At 31.5% G+C, this 14,374-nt stretch overlaps 1 protein-coding gene and 1 pseudogene across 1 annotated transcript; one reads left to right on the plus strand and one right to left on the minus strand.

The window, feature by feature from the left end:
- Positions 1-7,966: 7,966 nt before the first annotated feature.
- On the plus strand, positions 7,967-11,335 carry LOC127255469 (oleuropein beta-glucosidase-like; annotated as a pseudogene).
- Positions 11,336-11,761: 426 nt separating this feature from the next.
- On the minus strand, positions 11,762-13,620 carry LOC127255903 (ankyrin repeat-containing protein ITN1-like). The gene is made up of 2 exons (XM_051281673.1): positions 13,016-13,620; positions 11,762-12,664 (listed from the first exon to the last, which is right to left on the minus strand). Exons 1-2 carry the CDS (start codon positions 13,589-13,591, stop codon positions 11,867-11,869), a joined length of 1,374 nt encoding a protein of 457 aa, XP_051137630.1. The 5' UTR covers positions 13,592-13,620; the 3' UTR covers positions 11,762-11,866.
- Positions 13,621-14,374: the final 754 nt, after the last annotated feature.

Below are 14,374 nucleotides of genomic sequence, written 5' to 3' on the forward strand. Positions count from 1 at the left end.
TTTTGTCGAGAAATTGAGAGAAATATGGATAGAAAATCAAATAGAACAAATGGATTGATTAATAGATCGTTTAATAAACACTTTCCAAAAGTAAAAATAACAAAAATTTAATTTTAGAATAATTCAACTCAAGAACTCTGATGTGAAAATTGAATCTAAAACTGAGTTAATTTGTTGTTGTATTTGGCAAATGACTAAGAAGGCAAGAACATTAATATAGAACATACGACTGTGGAGGTTGCCCTTAGTACCAGCGGCGGAACTAAAACTCGAATAAAGGGGGGATTATTTTTTTACAAAAAAAATTCAATAAATCGAAAAATCAATATGATACATATGTGTACTTATATCGTACTGGAATTTTAGTATAGTATCCATATACACCATTTCATATTAATTAAAATAGTAAAATCTAAAATAATAATTTTGATATCAATATATAAAATTATTTGTATTATACCGATATACCAAATACTAAAATATCGATATTGTTTTAGTATATACTAAAAATATACCGTACTAAAAAAATTGAATATGATGTTCCCTCCGTCCCATATAAAGAATAATGTTTGTTTTTTTGCACGTAGATTTTTAAATATTAGTATTATATTGGGATGTAGTAAAAAAAAACGAAAATATTCATATTAGTATTGTGTAATATAAAGGTGGTGGCATTTGTGTAATATATTGTATATTAGAAGGGTATTTATAATGTTAGGTAATACAACTACTAAATTAGAAAATGGTACCCTTATTTTGGGACGGACGAAAATGAAAAATAGAACTCTTCTTGTGGGACGGAGAGAGTATTAGATCATATTAAAAATTTTGATATGTAAAATTTTTAGTACAAACAAATAGTTTTTACACCAAAATTTTAATATTTTTTTTACTATATACTCCCTCCGTCATTCAAATTTATTTTCACATTCCTTTTTTTTTTTTTTTTTGTTATCATCCAAATTTATTTCTGTTTCATTTTCTTAGTAAAAAAATATTATATTTCTTTACCAAAAAAAAGTAAAAACTTACTTATTTTTCTTAAAGTACAATTTAAAAATTATATAAATTATAATAAAAAATAAGGAATGGGGTGGGGGGGGGGGGGCATGGCCCCCACCTAGTTACGCCCCTGCCTAGTACCAGCGAGGGGGTGCAGCCGACCAGTCCATAATTCGGATTTTGATATTGTTTCGACTTTTATATATATATATATATATATATAAATGTATACTTCACACATCTTAACTCATTATAATATAGCTCAACACAGTGTCCTTTCAGTCTCTAAATTCTTCTCACACTAAAATTAACAATGTAGCGTGTGTGTTCTATTATATATATAATTATCAGGTTTGTTTTCTTCAAATTTTGTAAAATAATAAGACAAATTTGATGATAAATTATACCATCAAGTTGGTTGAGGTTCAATGCGAGTACAAGCAACAAAATTGACGATGTTATCAATTTTCTTGGAGATAATTAAACAATGATAGGTGGAGGATTCCACATACAAGTATACTGCAATGAATATTATATATATATATATATTTAATACACTCTCTCCGTCTGCCTCTAAGGGTCACATTTACCTTTTTGCGTTATTGTACTTAGCATTAAAAATATCCTTATATTTGTATAAGAATCAAAGATCAACGCGCAAAAAATCAATGACAACTTTCTTGCGGGAAGGAGGGAGTAGTAAAATTTAAAATAATAATTTTGATATCAATATATAGAATTATTTGTATTATACCGATATACCAAATACTAAAATATCGAGATTGTTTTTGTATATATACTGAAAATATACCGGAGTCTTGCATACTTACAAATATATAGGGTCGTGTTTAGTACATGTAGTTATTTCAACACAGATAAATAATCCTATAGAAGTGTATGGAATTCATGGAAAATCGTCACGGCTAAACAAATTAAATGAGACGCAGAAAGAAGATATACCTACACTCTCATGATCTTTCTGGGCAAAACTATTAAGCAAAAGTCTAGTTTAAAGTATGCGCAACTATGTAATAATTCGATGTGTATCAGTTTTTAATATAAGTAAGATTTAATTCACAACTCACCTTCATTTTATTAGTGAAAAAAATGCACATAGCTCCTATTTGGCAATATGTTGTGCATAAACATATATATTTAGTAGGTACAAATACGGCGTCGATTAGCCCTAATAGGCATCCGAACAACTGCTTCTCAGTGTATGATTTAAATCAAATCCACATGTATTGTGCATATTGTTGTAATGTGTTGCAGTTGATTTGATTAATGTGCGCTATGTTAATATACATCTTGTGATGAGATCGATTGTTGTTTAACTATTATCAAGTAATATCAGTTCATATATTGTATTTTTCTTATATTAATATGTATCTTTTCATGTAACTTGTATTTTTTACTAGTCCTAATAAACACTTTATCCACCATCTATTTTATATATATTTAAAATTAAAATACATGTGACGCATATACAATTAATTAATGTGGGTTATTTTACTATAATTGAATTTATTCGAAATCAACAGACATTTAGACAAAGCAAACACCAAGATGGGACATGTGGAGTACGCACTCGGTAACATTAGTATCACCGTTGAACCCTATAAAAAGCTTATAATAAAAATAAAATAAAATAAAATAGAGAGCTAGAGAGGGAGACAAAATTAATTATAGAAATAGTAGACTCTGACCGTTGATGCTTTGAATCTAGTTTGTCACTTTACTGAATTTTCATGGAGATCTATTTATTCTCTTGGTTTTTTTAAAGAGACATAGAGATACAAAGTCTGTAATCTGTAACCTTATCGTCGTAAATAAATATGCTCTCTCTCCTGCCCATAGATGTAACCAACACGTTGTTGGTGAACTACGTAAATCTGTGTCTTCATACATTTTATGTTGTTATTCAGTCATCAATCCTAATCCGTCGCAACAGTAACCATGTCTAAGGAATTGTTCATATCTTGAAAATTGACGATACCATACCCCAAGAATATAATACATCTCTGACGTTTTGGACATCAAGGCGTGTTCCTTATCATACAGTTGTGTCTCTTGAGTTTTGTATTCAAAATCTGAATTGAGGAGTAAGAAATGCATCATTCATTCAAAATAGTAAAATAACCAAATTGGAAAATTTAAAATTTGAATCCAACCAACATGACTTTTTTAATGAAAAGTTGTGTCTATTCAATTCAAATGAAAAAACACCTTCCTAAGAGTTTCAAGGAATTGGGAAGTAAATTTACTGCATGATTTTATTTCATACTCCTTTTATATGTATACACTCTAAATATCTCTTACTTTGATTCTACTTGTTTTTCTCCAAATTTGAAGTTACTCTGAAAAAAAAAAAAAAAAAAAATGAAGTATACTAAAATGTTTTTTAAGTTTAATACCCCCTCCGTCCACGCCAACCTATCCATTTTGCCATTTTAGTCTGTCCATCGCAAATGTATCTATTTTCTTTTTTTAGTATATGTACATTCCACTAAAATATAAAATTACCCCACATTTTATATAATATTACACAAATGTTATCAAATAACACTATTTAATACCATAAATGTTAAATGGTATAATAGTCTTTATGTATATCAATTGCACCACATATCAATGTAATACTAATATACTAAAATCTACGTGCAAAAAGTAAACGGATAGATAGGCGGTGGACGGAGGGAGTAATATTTTAACTATAACTTTAAATAACTTTAAGTTATAATTAAGCATAGCGAGGATTCAATCAGCACTATGCTCATCCATAGGATCAGAATGGTAAGGGGACCGTGCATACATACATATATATATATATATATATACATGCATAATATATGAGTTAAAATATCAAAATTTTGAACTATTGTCCGAACTTGTAGAATGAGAGTGTTCGGTTGACTTATTTGATTTTCTTTTTACTATTCACAAATTATTTTTTGTTTCAAAAATATCATATTAAATATTCATTTTTATTTATTATATTATACTAAAAATTAATTTTATATTCAAAAGATTATATCAATTTCTATTGATATTGCATCAAATAATTATTCAAATTTAAGCAACTATCATATAGTTTTTTTTTTTTTTTATGTGATATAAATAAGAATCCGTTGTGAAATTTTAAAGGTAAAATTAATTTTTAATGTAATATATAAAAGATAAAAATAAATATTTGATTTAATTTTTCTTTAAAACAAATATGAATAATAAAAATTAAATAATAAGGTTAGCCAAACAAACACACCTATTATGACTTGTGAATCTATGAAATGTAAAGGATACAACTATAATGCCAAGTCTTTTAAGGGGTTGAAGATTCTTAATGCTATTTAGAAATTGGTATTTAAAAAAACATATCTTAAGTAAATAAATAAATAAACATTTCTTTTTTCATGCCCTTTGTATCTGTCATTTACCTAGGGGGGTACCTCATATTCATAATTTCAATGGGTTTAATGCCAAGTCAAGCATTGCTCACATGCCCTTTCAATAACATAATACTCAAATGAAAACATATCTTTAACTTGTTTTAATGCCAAATCAAGTATTATACACATGCCCTTTCAATAACATAATACTCAAATCAAAGGCGACCTTTACAATGTTAATTGAGTCAAATCAACATCATCAACATAGCAGATCAACGCAGATAGCATGCGATTTTATATAGCACAATACAAGTTGTGCTATAAAAGAAATATGTGTTGTGCAGTTAATTTATGTATGGTACTGTGTTGTGTATATAAATATTTATTGTGCGGACTATTATATGATTATGTGTTGTTAAAATATGTATTGTGTATTATTATTATTATTATTATTATTATGTTGTAATGTTATATTTGTCCTGATTTGACCCAATTAGCATGAAATTCAAAGTGCGGATCAAAACTTTATATCTTAACTTGTTTTATTGCCAAATCAAGCATTATATACATGCTCTTTCACTAATATAATAGTCAAATTAAAACGGCTTACAAATAGGTGTGTTTGTGAAGGAACATTATACGTGATATTATAGGAAGCAGTTTTAGTATTTTAAATTTTAAACGTTGGGTGTGTCTTTTTTATGGATTTGAGAAAATTTTAATTTAAATTTGATATTAAAATAACGTATGAATGATTTGTAAGAGAAATAAAATACATATTTTCTCGAAAAATGCAGAGCCGAAAGATAAAAAAATCTGGAGTTTTAGGTCAAAAGAAACAGACCCACGAGTTTGGAGTTGGTTATATGAAATTTTTAGAAAGTTGGATATCAAAGTTTGAAATTTTTCGTATATCATCATCGTAATATATAGTTCATCTGGTCTGACATTATTAAGATTGAAAATATATCATCAATTTTCAACCATATATATATATATATATATATATGTATGTTTAGTATGTTATATCATTGCTATCACTTTCAGAACTAATGTTTGAAGGGTTTGATTTTGCTTTATTAGATTGTACTACATGAGCTATGCAAAAATAAAAGAAGTATAGATTTTTCTATGTAAACCTGATCCATGATTTAATTATTTTACAACGTGCTCAATTTTACTTCAAAAATCACAATAAATTATAGTTATTTATAATATTGAGGTGAGGTACTTAATCATTCAAATTAAATTAACTACATGTTTATTCAATTGACAAATTTTACAAACTCATCGATTGGATTTCAAAAAAGAATTCATATACTAGAATGTCATGTCAGGGTTATAAAAACCATATGAAGCATAATATTTTGATAAGTGATCTATTAAATCATAGTTAAGCTCCACTTTACATAATTTAGTAATACATATTTTTTTATTGGAAAATTTTCTCTTATTGGAGCTCCATTATTCTTGGAAAAACCAAAAGATAGCTACAATTTTCACATATGCAACAAGTTATCTGGATGTTTTCTTTATCTTATTTATGCTGGTAAATTTAGACTTCCTTAACCCATTGGGGAAATACAATAAATTTGATGGGAAAATCTTGAAGAACGGTGGAACAAAAAAATTTGAAATTAATATTGTTCAAGATCAATCATAAAATTTCTACAAGGAAAAATTAGAATCTTGAAATTGATACAAAAATTGGAGACATACATATTTACTCTTTCATGTTATAATCCAAAGAATTAAGGAAATAGTAACTCTGCAAGCATCGACTTTCTTTTTCTTGTAACAAATATAGTGAAATCATATTGAAATATGAAGAGAGTGGAAATATTGTTAGATTAATTTAATAACCAAATTATTTATGCTACTTAGTGTATGAACTTGATACAAGAAATAAGGTTTAACTCTGATGGTTGCTGCTAAAATGTGACTGGAAGTTAAACTCTCTTCCTAGATTTTTTTTATGACGGAAATTCCGCAGGCGCTACTCTTAGAGTGATCGTGATAAACCTCTAGCCGAAACTAATAGCCTGCAAACTAGGTTCAGCAAGACAAGTACGACCTATATGCTTGTTTAAAAAGATTGAACCATTGGCATAAATGGTTGGATTTTGCAGTTTTGGATTCAGTTTTTTTGCATTTGTATACAAACAATAAAGAAATCATAACCAAGTCTATTTTTTTAGAGTTTGGTTTTGGATTTTGGTTCGATAGTATTGTGATATTTTATGAGAGAAAATAATATATTTTTTTAATATATAATCACAATTTGCATGGAAAAAAAAAAAGTTGAAACCAGACTCAAAATATTTTTAAGATTCATTTTTATAAGTATATTCTAAAATTATAAAGAACCATCAGCTTTTTGGTTTTGTTGTGTCCATATTATGTGCCAACTAATATTCTATAAACCCCATAGGAAAAATGTTGGAGTCATGCAATTTCCCTTAATGTTAGACAATTTATTTTAATATAAATTGAACTTTATTATGACAAACCAAAAAAAAAAACATATTAAAACCATTATATTTATTTCAGAAACTCTCAAATGTTTTATTTATGGTGTAAAATCTGGTACACACTTACATATAATAATCCTAATTCGAGGCTGAACCGTTTTATAGGGCATTATTGAGTAATTGTTTTCAGTATATTTTATGTGATTCAATAGATTTAACATGCTTATAATATTATACATATTATAGTATATTTATATTTATAATACAGCATATATACTATGTTACAAAGCAGCATATGATATCTTATAAAGCACCATATGTTGTAGGTAGAAATTTATCTTGTTTACCTCTATGATATATGTTGATCTGGTCAAATTAGCACCACGTTGATTTGATCGAATAAACATAGATCCACGTCTTTATACTATGGTTCAAAATTAGGTTTTTTTTTTTTCTAATAGACTTAGACTATAATATTTTTGTCTTTAAATATATAAATTTTCCACATGTTTACAACATATTTCAACAAAATTATACTCCTAACAAATATATACAATAATTTCATAATTGTTTATATATTATACTATTTATCATGTTATTTGATAGATTTCTTATGTGGTACAATGTAGTTTTTATTTCACTGGACAACACAATTCAAAACATATACATATTACAATTTCATAAAGCTTTTTTTTTTTTAAAACATACGAGTATCTCTGGATAAACTCCAGTCAAATTTAATAGCCTGCAAACTAAGTTTGACAAAACAAGTCACATTATCCGAACCAGGAGTTTGAATCCATAATCTCACGGTCATAAATTCACCCAATACCATCCGGTCATCCCTCATGGACTTGTATAAAGTTGTTATACCCATTGAGTGGCAATTCAATTAATATTAATGAGCTCATCAATACCCATATCCACGTTAATATCTTTGGTGATTTTCCATTCTTTTGGGAGGGAGGTGCTAATATTTTAATGTGCAAGTTGTAAAGATATTCATTCAGCTATAAACAGAAAGGGCTGTTTGCAACTCTTACATTCACAACGAAAGCATTAAAGCAATCCATAGAGCTACAGCTATATTTAATTTATCAGAAAACAATGGCGGGAAATGAGGCTGTTCCACCGGTGGACACATCATTTTTTAACATCAGTCGCAACGATTTTCCTCCTGATTTCATTTTCGGGACTTCAACTGCTGCTTACCAGGTATGGTTGTGGCTATGGCAATGGAGCAACTCTTCTCAACCATTCTTAGACATAGGAATTTTAGGACTTCGATATTGATTTATTTTCTTATCTATCAGGTTGAAGGAGCCGCGAGCGAAGGAGGTAGAGGCTAAAGCATTTGGCATGTTTTCGCCTTGCAGACCCCTGGTTCATCTCTCTCTCTCTCTCTCTCTGGCACTCTGTTTCTCTATCTTCATTTATTTGTATTCGTGTGTATGTAAATGCTTTCCATAACTTTTGATAAATTCAGATAGAATTGCTGATGGATGCAATGGAAATGTTGCTTGGACATGTATCACAGATATGAGGTTCATGCTGTTGCTCTCTCTCTCTCTCTCTCTCTCTCTCTATATATATATATATATATATGTTTTTAGAGATAGTAATGTTGATTAGTGGTTGTGTCGATTGCCCTTACAGGATGACTTTAGGATGATGCAAACCATGGGTTTGGATGCCTACAGATTTTCAATTTCATGGTCGAGAGTCTTACCCACCCAGTAAGTTATTTTTAGTTTATGAGCTACACTTGGTCAATCAAACTGTTCCCTTTACTCTAAGCTCATGCGTTTGTTGTTTCATGTTTATTTGTTAATTAGAGGGAAAAATTAGCCTTGGAGTTAACCAGGAAGGAATCGATTTCTACAGTAAAATAATAGACTCCCTCATCGACAAAGGTGTCCAAACCAATTACTCAAATATATATGTTCCTTCTCTCTCTCTCTCTCTCTCTCTCTCTCTCTCTCTCTCTCTATATATATATATATATATAACATTTATATATATGTATTTTAGCTGAGCTAGTTGCATTCATTCCATTAACTACATACAGGTATCGAACCAGTTGTTACTTTGTTTCACTGGGATCTTCCTCAGTTTTTAGAACAAGAGTATGGTGGCTTTTTGAGTGAAAACATTGTGTAAGTTGTGCCATATTTGTATTCTTCATTACACTTTGAAAGCCGGTGGACCGAGCTTGCACATTTGATATAAATCTATAACACATATAAAATAGTATTTACAGGATATACATGTTGTCTATTATATTTTCATATGATATCTATAGTTATTTTTATGTGTTGATTGGGCAATCACCGTTAAATCTCTAATAAGCATCTTAATTGAAGTGCACTTCGAAAACTATTGAATTAGAATTACCTGTGTTAAATTTGGCCTTATACTTATTTTGAATAGGATTTCCCTTCTTGATCCCTTAATTTCAGGAAGGATTTTCAAGACTCTGTCGAATTTTGCTTTTGTCATTTTGGAGATCGGATCAAGAAATGGGTCACTTTCAATGAACCACATATTTTCTGCACAATTGGATATGTGATTGGGGATTATGCACCTTGTTATAAGCAAGCTATTATAGAAGATGACAATGTTGGCGTTTCTGCCAAAACTTTTACACAAAACCCCAAAGGCACGAGTCCACCCCAAGATGTGTACACTGTGGGAAGAAACTTCATTCTTGCTCATGCAAAGGCAGTTCAATCTTACAGAACCAAATTTCAGGTTTATATAATATATACATATATATATATTGAATTTTTGTATACAAACTGATTGAAAAAAATAAAAATGGAATCACATTATTTGTTAACTACAACAGGAACACCAGCAGGGTCAGATTGGAATAGTCCTTAATTGTGCCTGGGTTGAGCCTTACTCTACTAAACAAGAAGATGTAGAAGCTTCCAAAAGAGCACTTGACTTCCAAATTGGATGGTAAACTTTGCATATAATCAGCTAAATTTGATTTGAATACTCGTAATTCTCGGATGTCGGATGCACAAAATAACCGCTTCACCTAAAAACTCGAGCTATTAGAGAAGCGTGTCATTAATTTATTTGGAGCTCGAACTTGAAACCTAGGGCTCTAATACCATGTCGGATGTGCAGAATAACCGTCTCACCTGAAAGCTCGAGCTATTAAAAAAATGCACTATTAATTTATTTATCTGCAACCAAGAGCCCCCCAATAGTAATTAATTATATCGATGTAGGTTTTTGGGGCCACTGTTGGGAGGACAGTACTCAGCAACGATGCTAGAAAATGTTTCTCCTGAAATTCTTGAACCTTTCAATGAAGAGGAACACGCTTCTCAAAGGCTCCCTCGACTTTTTGGGATTGAACTATTACACAGCCCTCTATGCAGCTGACAATCCACACCCTATTGGGGTAACTCCCTTCCAATATGATCAGAAAATTTCGACTTTCTGTAGGTGTCCACAGGACTCTTGCCAACTTTGATCATTTGTTATTTATTAAGTTCTAAATATGAATAATTGACATAAATATTTGTGTTGTTCTTCACTCCTTTCAGTTGAAGGAGATGGAGGGCTGCCAATAGGTCCAATGGTAAGTTACCTCAATAATCGATTGAGGGACTAATTGATTAATTTGTATTTACAACTACTTTGATGAATATTTATTCAAGTATTACTTATATATGGCTTGATACTTCAGGCTCCAGATTCAAAGTGGACTTACATAGTCCCATGGGGAATCCGCAAACTCTTGAAATACCTGAAAGATACATATGAAAACCCGACATACAACCTTCCCGTTATATACATCACCGAAAATGGTAATTCTAACTTTAACACCATCCCCGATTGGTTGTGTTCTTTTGTGAGTTTTACTGCATATTTTTACTATTTAGATTCGTTTTTCTTTTCAAAAATATCAAATCTGACTTTTCTTTTTTTATACTATACTATAAATTTATTTTACATTCAAAATATCACATCTAACATCTATGTATATTACATCAAAACTATTCAAATTCAACTTTTTACTACAACTTTTTGTAACTTTGTTAATGGTATTGTGATTTTCAAATTTTTTAAGGATTGAGCCAAGCCAATGACTACACGCTCACCGCGGAGGAGGTGTGCAAGGATCCATGGCGGGAGAATTATATCCGCGATCATATTGTGAATGTACTCGAAGCAATCAATGAGTAAGTTATCACTGAAAATTACTCATTCTTTTATCAAAGAACTAACATCAGCTAGCCTTAAGATTGGTTTTTAATTTGGCAATGTTTGCAATCATGTAGGGATGGTGTTAATGTGAAAGGTTATTTCGTATGGTCTTGGTGTGACAGTTACGAATGGGCAGCGGGATACACTAAGAGAATGGGCATAATCTACATCGACTATACGAATAATCTGAATCGACACCCTAAACAGTCTGCCAAATGGTTCACCAAATTCCTAACAAAATCTGAATGAAAAACTTTGCACTGCCATGTTTGGGAGGGTAAGCTTTGGACTAATCGTTGCATTATTTGTACGTGTGTTTTTCTTGGTTATCTTACATTATGGAACCTTGATAAGTATTATAATACATTTGTATCAGCCGGTGAGCTATGTAATAAACAAAAACAAAACAAAACAAAAGGCGATAGGGGAAAAATAGTAAATGAATGGTTGTTACATATAATCATCAAAGACGCGAAAATCAAGTGTGTTTACTTTGTCTTTTTCGAATATATGTGTCCTTTTGTTTAAGTATGGGGATCGAAATGCATATAAAAAATAGTATTTTGTATTGAATTAGATTTTTTTAGTATTACTCGTGGGGGATCGCGTGTAAAATTATGTAATAATGTATCAAACCATTGAAATCTATATTTCTTGTTGGTAAAAAAATGTTCGGAAAGGTCACATAGATACGTTTGCATATATCACATTAAGCCACTGAAGCTCAATTCATTTATTATCACTTGACACAAACCTCACATATTGAGCATAGTTTAATTTCTAAACGCGACCAACCGTGGTAGCTGAAGCCATCCTTCGCCTCCCACACCGTCCCTTTCTCAGCTTTTTTACTATCTTCACGATCAAGCGTATCGTGTGGACAATGAGGAGGAGTGCCATCAACCCAATCCACACAAATATTGTTATTCCAATGACATTCTCCATACTTTTGCCTCGCTCGACGGGTGTCAATAATGATATAATCAAGCTATAAGTCAGTGCCGTAGCTGTGATTGCAGCCCAAGTGACCACCATTAGAATCCACACAAAAATCTTGCGCCTCACCGGCAAACCACTGATCAGAAGCAATATGATGCTGAGAGATGAGATGAAGCTTATTGTGTTGTAGATGTAAAATCCTACATACTCTACTGGGTAATTCCGAGCAAGTATTGAGTAGCCTGCCTCATGAGCATGTGGATCGCCTGGTTTGCTGTCGTCTTGCCATAGGCCACCTGGAGGATTAACTCCAACTTGGAAGGCCACGGTTGCGATTAGTGAAGCTACAATCATCAACGCGCTGCGCTTTTCCTCTAACCAATATTCTTGATGTTTTCCCTTGTTCCTCAGATTGGTTTGGAATGATAATTTGTGATTGTTCCTCACCGAGTCTTGCTGAAATCGCGATCCTTTATTATAGTCGTGTACTCCATCCACATTAGCCTGTTTAAGAGATTCTAGAATCTCTGCATCCCTTAGATCACTTCTGCTTTGAATTAGAATATCTAAAGCCGTCATTCGGTTTAGATTCTTTGCATTCACGTCGAGCTCAGGCGCGGAAAGCAAGAACTCGACAGTCTGTTTAAGGAATCACAAAAGCCTTTATTAGCATTTTTCCTAAGTACAAAGAAAGGCAGCAAGATTTCTAATTATTGTTGGGGAATTGAACACATTAACATGATAATCTTGCATAATGGTGGAACAAAGTGTAAATTAATTTATCCAATTTCGGCAAGATCAATCCAAAAATTTCCTAACAAATCTTATATATATATATATATATATATGTTAGGCCCTAGCATTAAAATCAGAAGAGCATAGGAGTTCATCAGGAAATGTATGTCGTAAGACAACTCAGCAGTTGACTGATAAGTTCGGTAGCGAGCAAATTTTTGACACTAATTCAACAGCTACGAATGAATAACTTACCTCGACCTGCTTATGCTCCACAGCTAAATGCAGGAGAGTGTTGCCATCGCTGTCTTTAGCATTAACTAACTCTTGATCGGAAACTTTGTCGAGCAGGAGCTTCAGAGCCTCGAGCTGATGGTGTTTGACACACATATGTAAGATATTCTCACCTTTATGCACTGAAAGCTGCGCTGCATCGGGCTTTTCCCCGAGTAAAACCTTAACAACTTCAATCCTGCCTTTAAGTGCTGCTAGATGCAGGGCTGTCATCTGGTTTCTGTCTCGAGCCAGACATGTCTGAGGATCGACATAAATCAGAATCCTCACTACCTCCACATGACCTTTAGCCGAAGCCAGATGAAGAGGAGTCGATTGCATTGAATTCAACTCATTTGTCAGCCGCGGATTGATCCTAACGATCTCCCTCACAAAATCCGAGTGGCCTAACATTGCTGCCACGTGCAGAGGCGTCTCCGAGAAACTGTTGGCCACAGCTCTTTCCAGGATGATTGGATCTTGCCTGAGCAATTCTTGGAGAGACTCGGTGCTGCCCTTCACTGCAGCATTGTACAACTTTTTCTCCAAATCCTCCATCTTTTTCCGAGCAATGTTTGTTAGCTTGAATAAATCTTGGCGCAGAATTTTCATAGCTTGATGATATCCTTATATAGGCGACGCCTTAGAAACCGTGTGGTGTTTGGATTTGTAAACCATAAACAACAAGTCTTGGTCTTCTGATGGAAACATCTGCAAAACGCCAAGGTCAAGATTATGTTTTGTAGCCATTCAAGATCTTGTAAACTCTTGGAATTTTGCATTTCAAGAGCTTATAAACTCTTGGAGAATTAATGCAAGTAACCATGGATTGAAAATAGCCTCGACAAAGATTACTATATACAAGATTGTAGTATCACATTGAAGAGATCAATTAATTAATACCACACACAAGCCATTTTTTTAAAAAAAAAAAAAAAAAAAATTGTATTTGGAATTAGACGAAGTTCACATGTTTTATCTAAATGACCCAACGAGTCAAAGTTATTTAATATGCACATCCTGCGATTGATAGATTAAGAAAGATATATGGAGATGTTACATCTTGATGTTGGAGAGGATGGACTACTAGTGACCTTTATTTATTTAATTAGGAATCTACACTAAAGATATTTTGTAGTTATTTTTGAGTACTTGTGTTGGGTTTTAATTTCAAATTAACAACTATTAAGTCCATATTCTATTAAAAAAAAAAAAAAAAGCACAAAAAAAAATATATTAATTAAAATTTAAAGTCAAATCAAGAAAATAATTTTTTCGGCTGTATTTTAATTTTTATCAATAATTTTATTGTACAATATCATTGTTCCTAATAAAATAAAT

This window comes from Andrographis paniculata, unplaced genomic scaffold (assembly GCF_009805555.1).
Source record: "Andrographis paniculata isolate CXL003 unplaced genomic scaffold, ASM980555v1 Contig54END, whole genome shotgun sequence".
Taxonomy (NCBI): Eukaryota; Viridiplantae; Streptophyta; class Magnoliopsida; order Lamiales; family Acanthaceae; genus Andrographis; species Andrographis paniculata.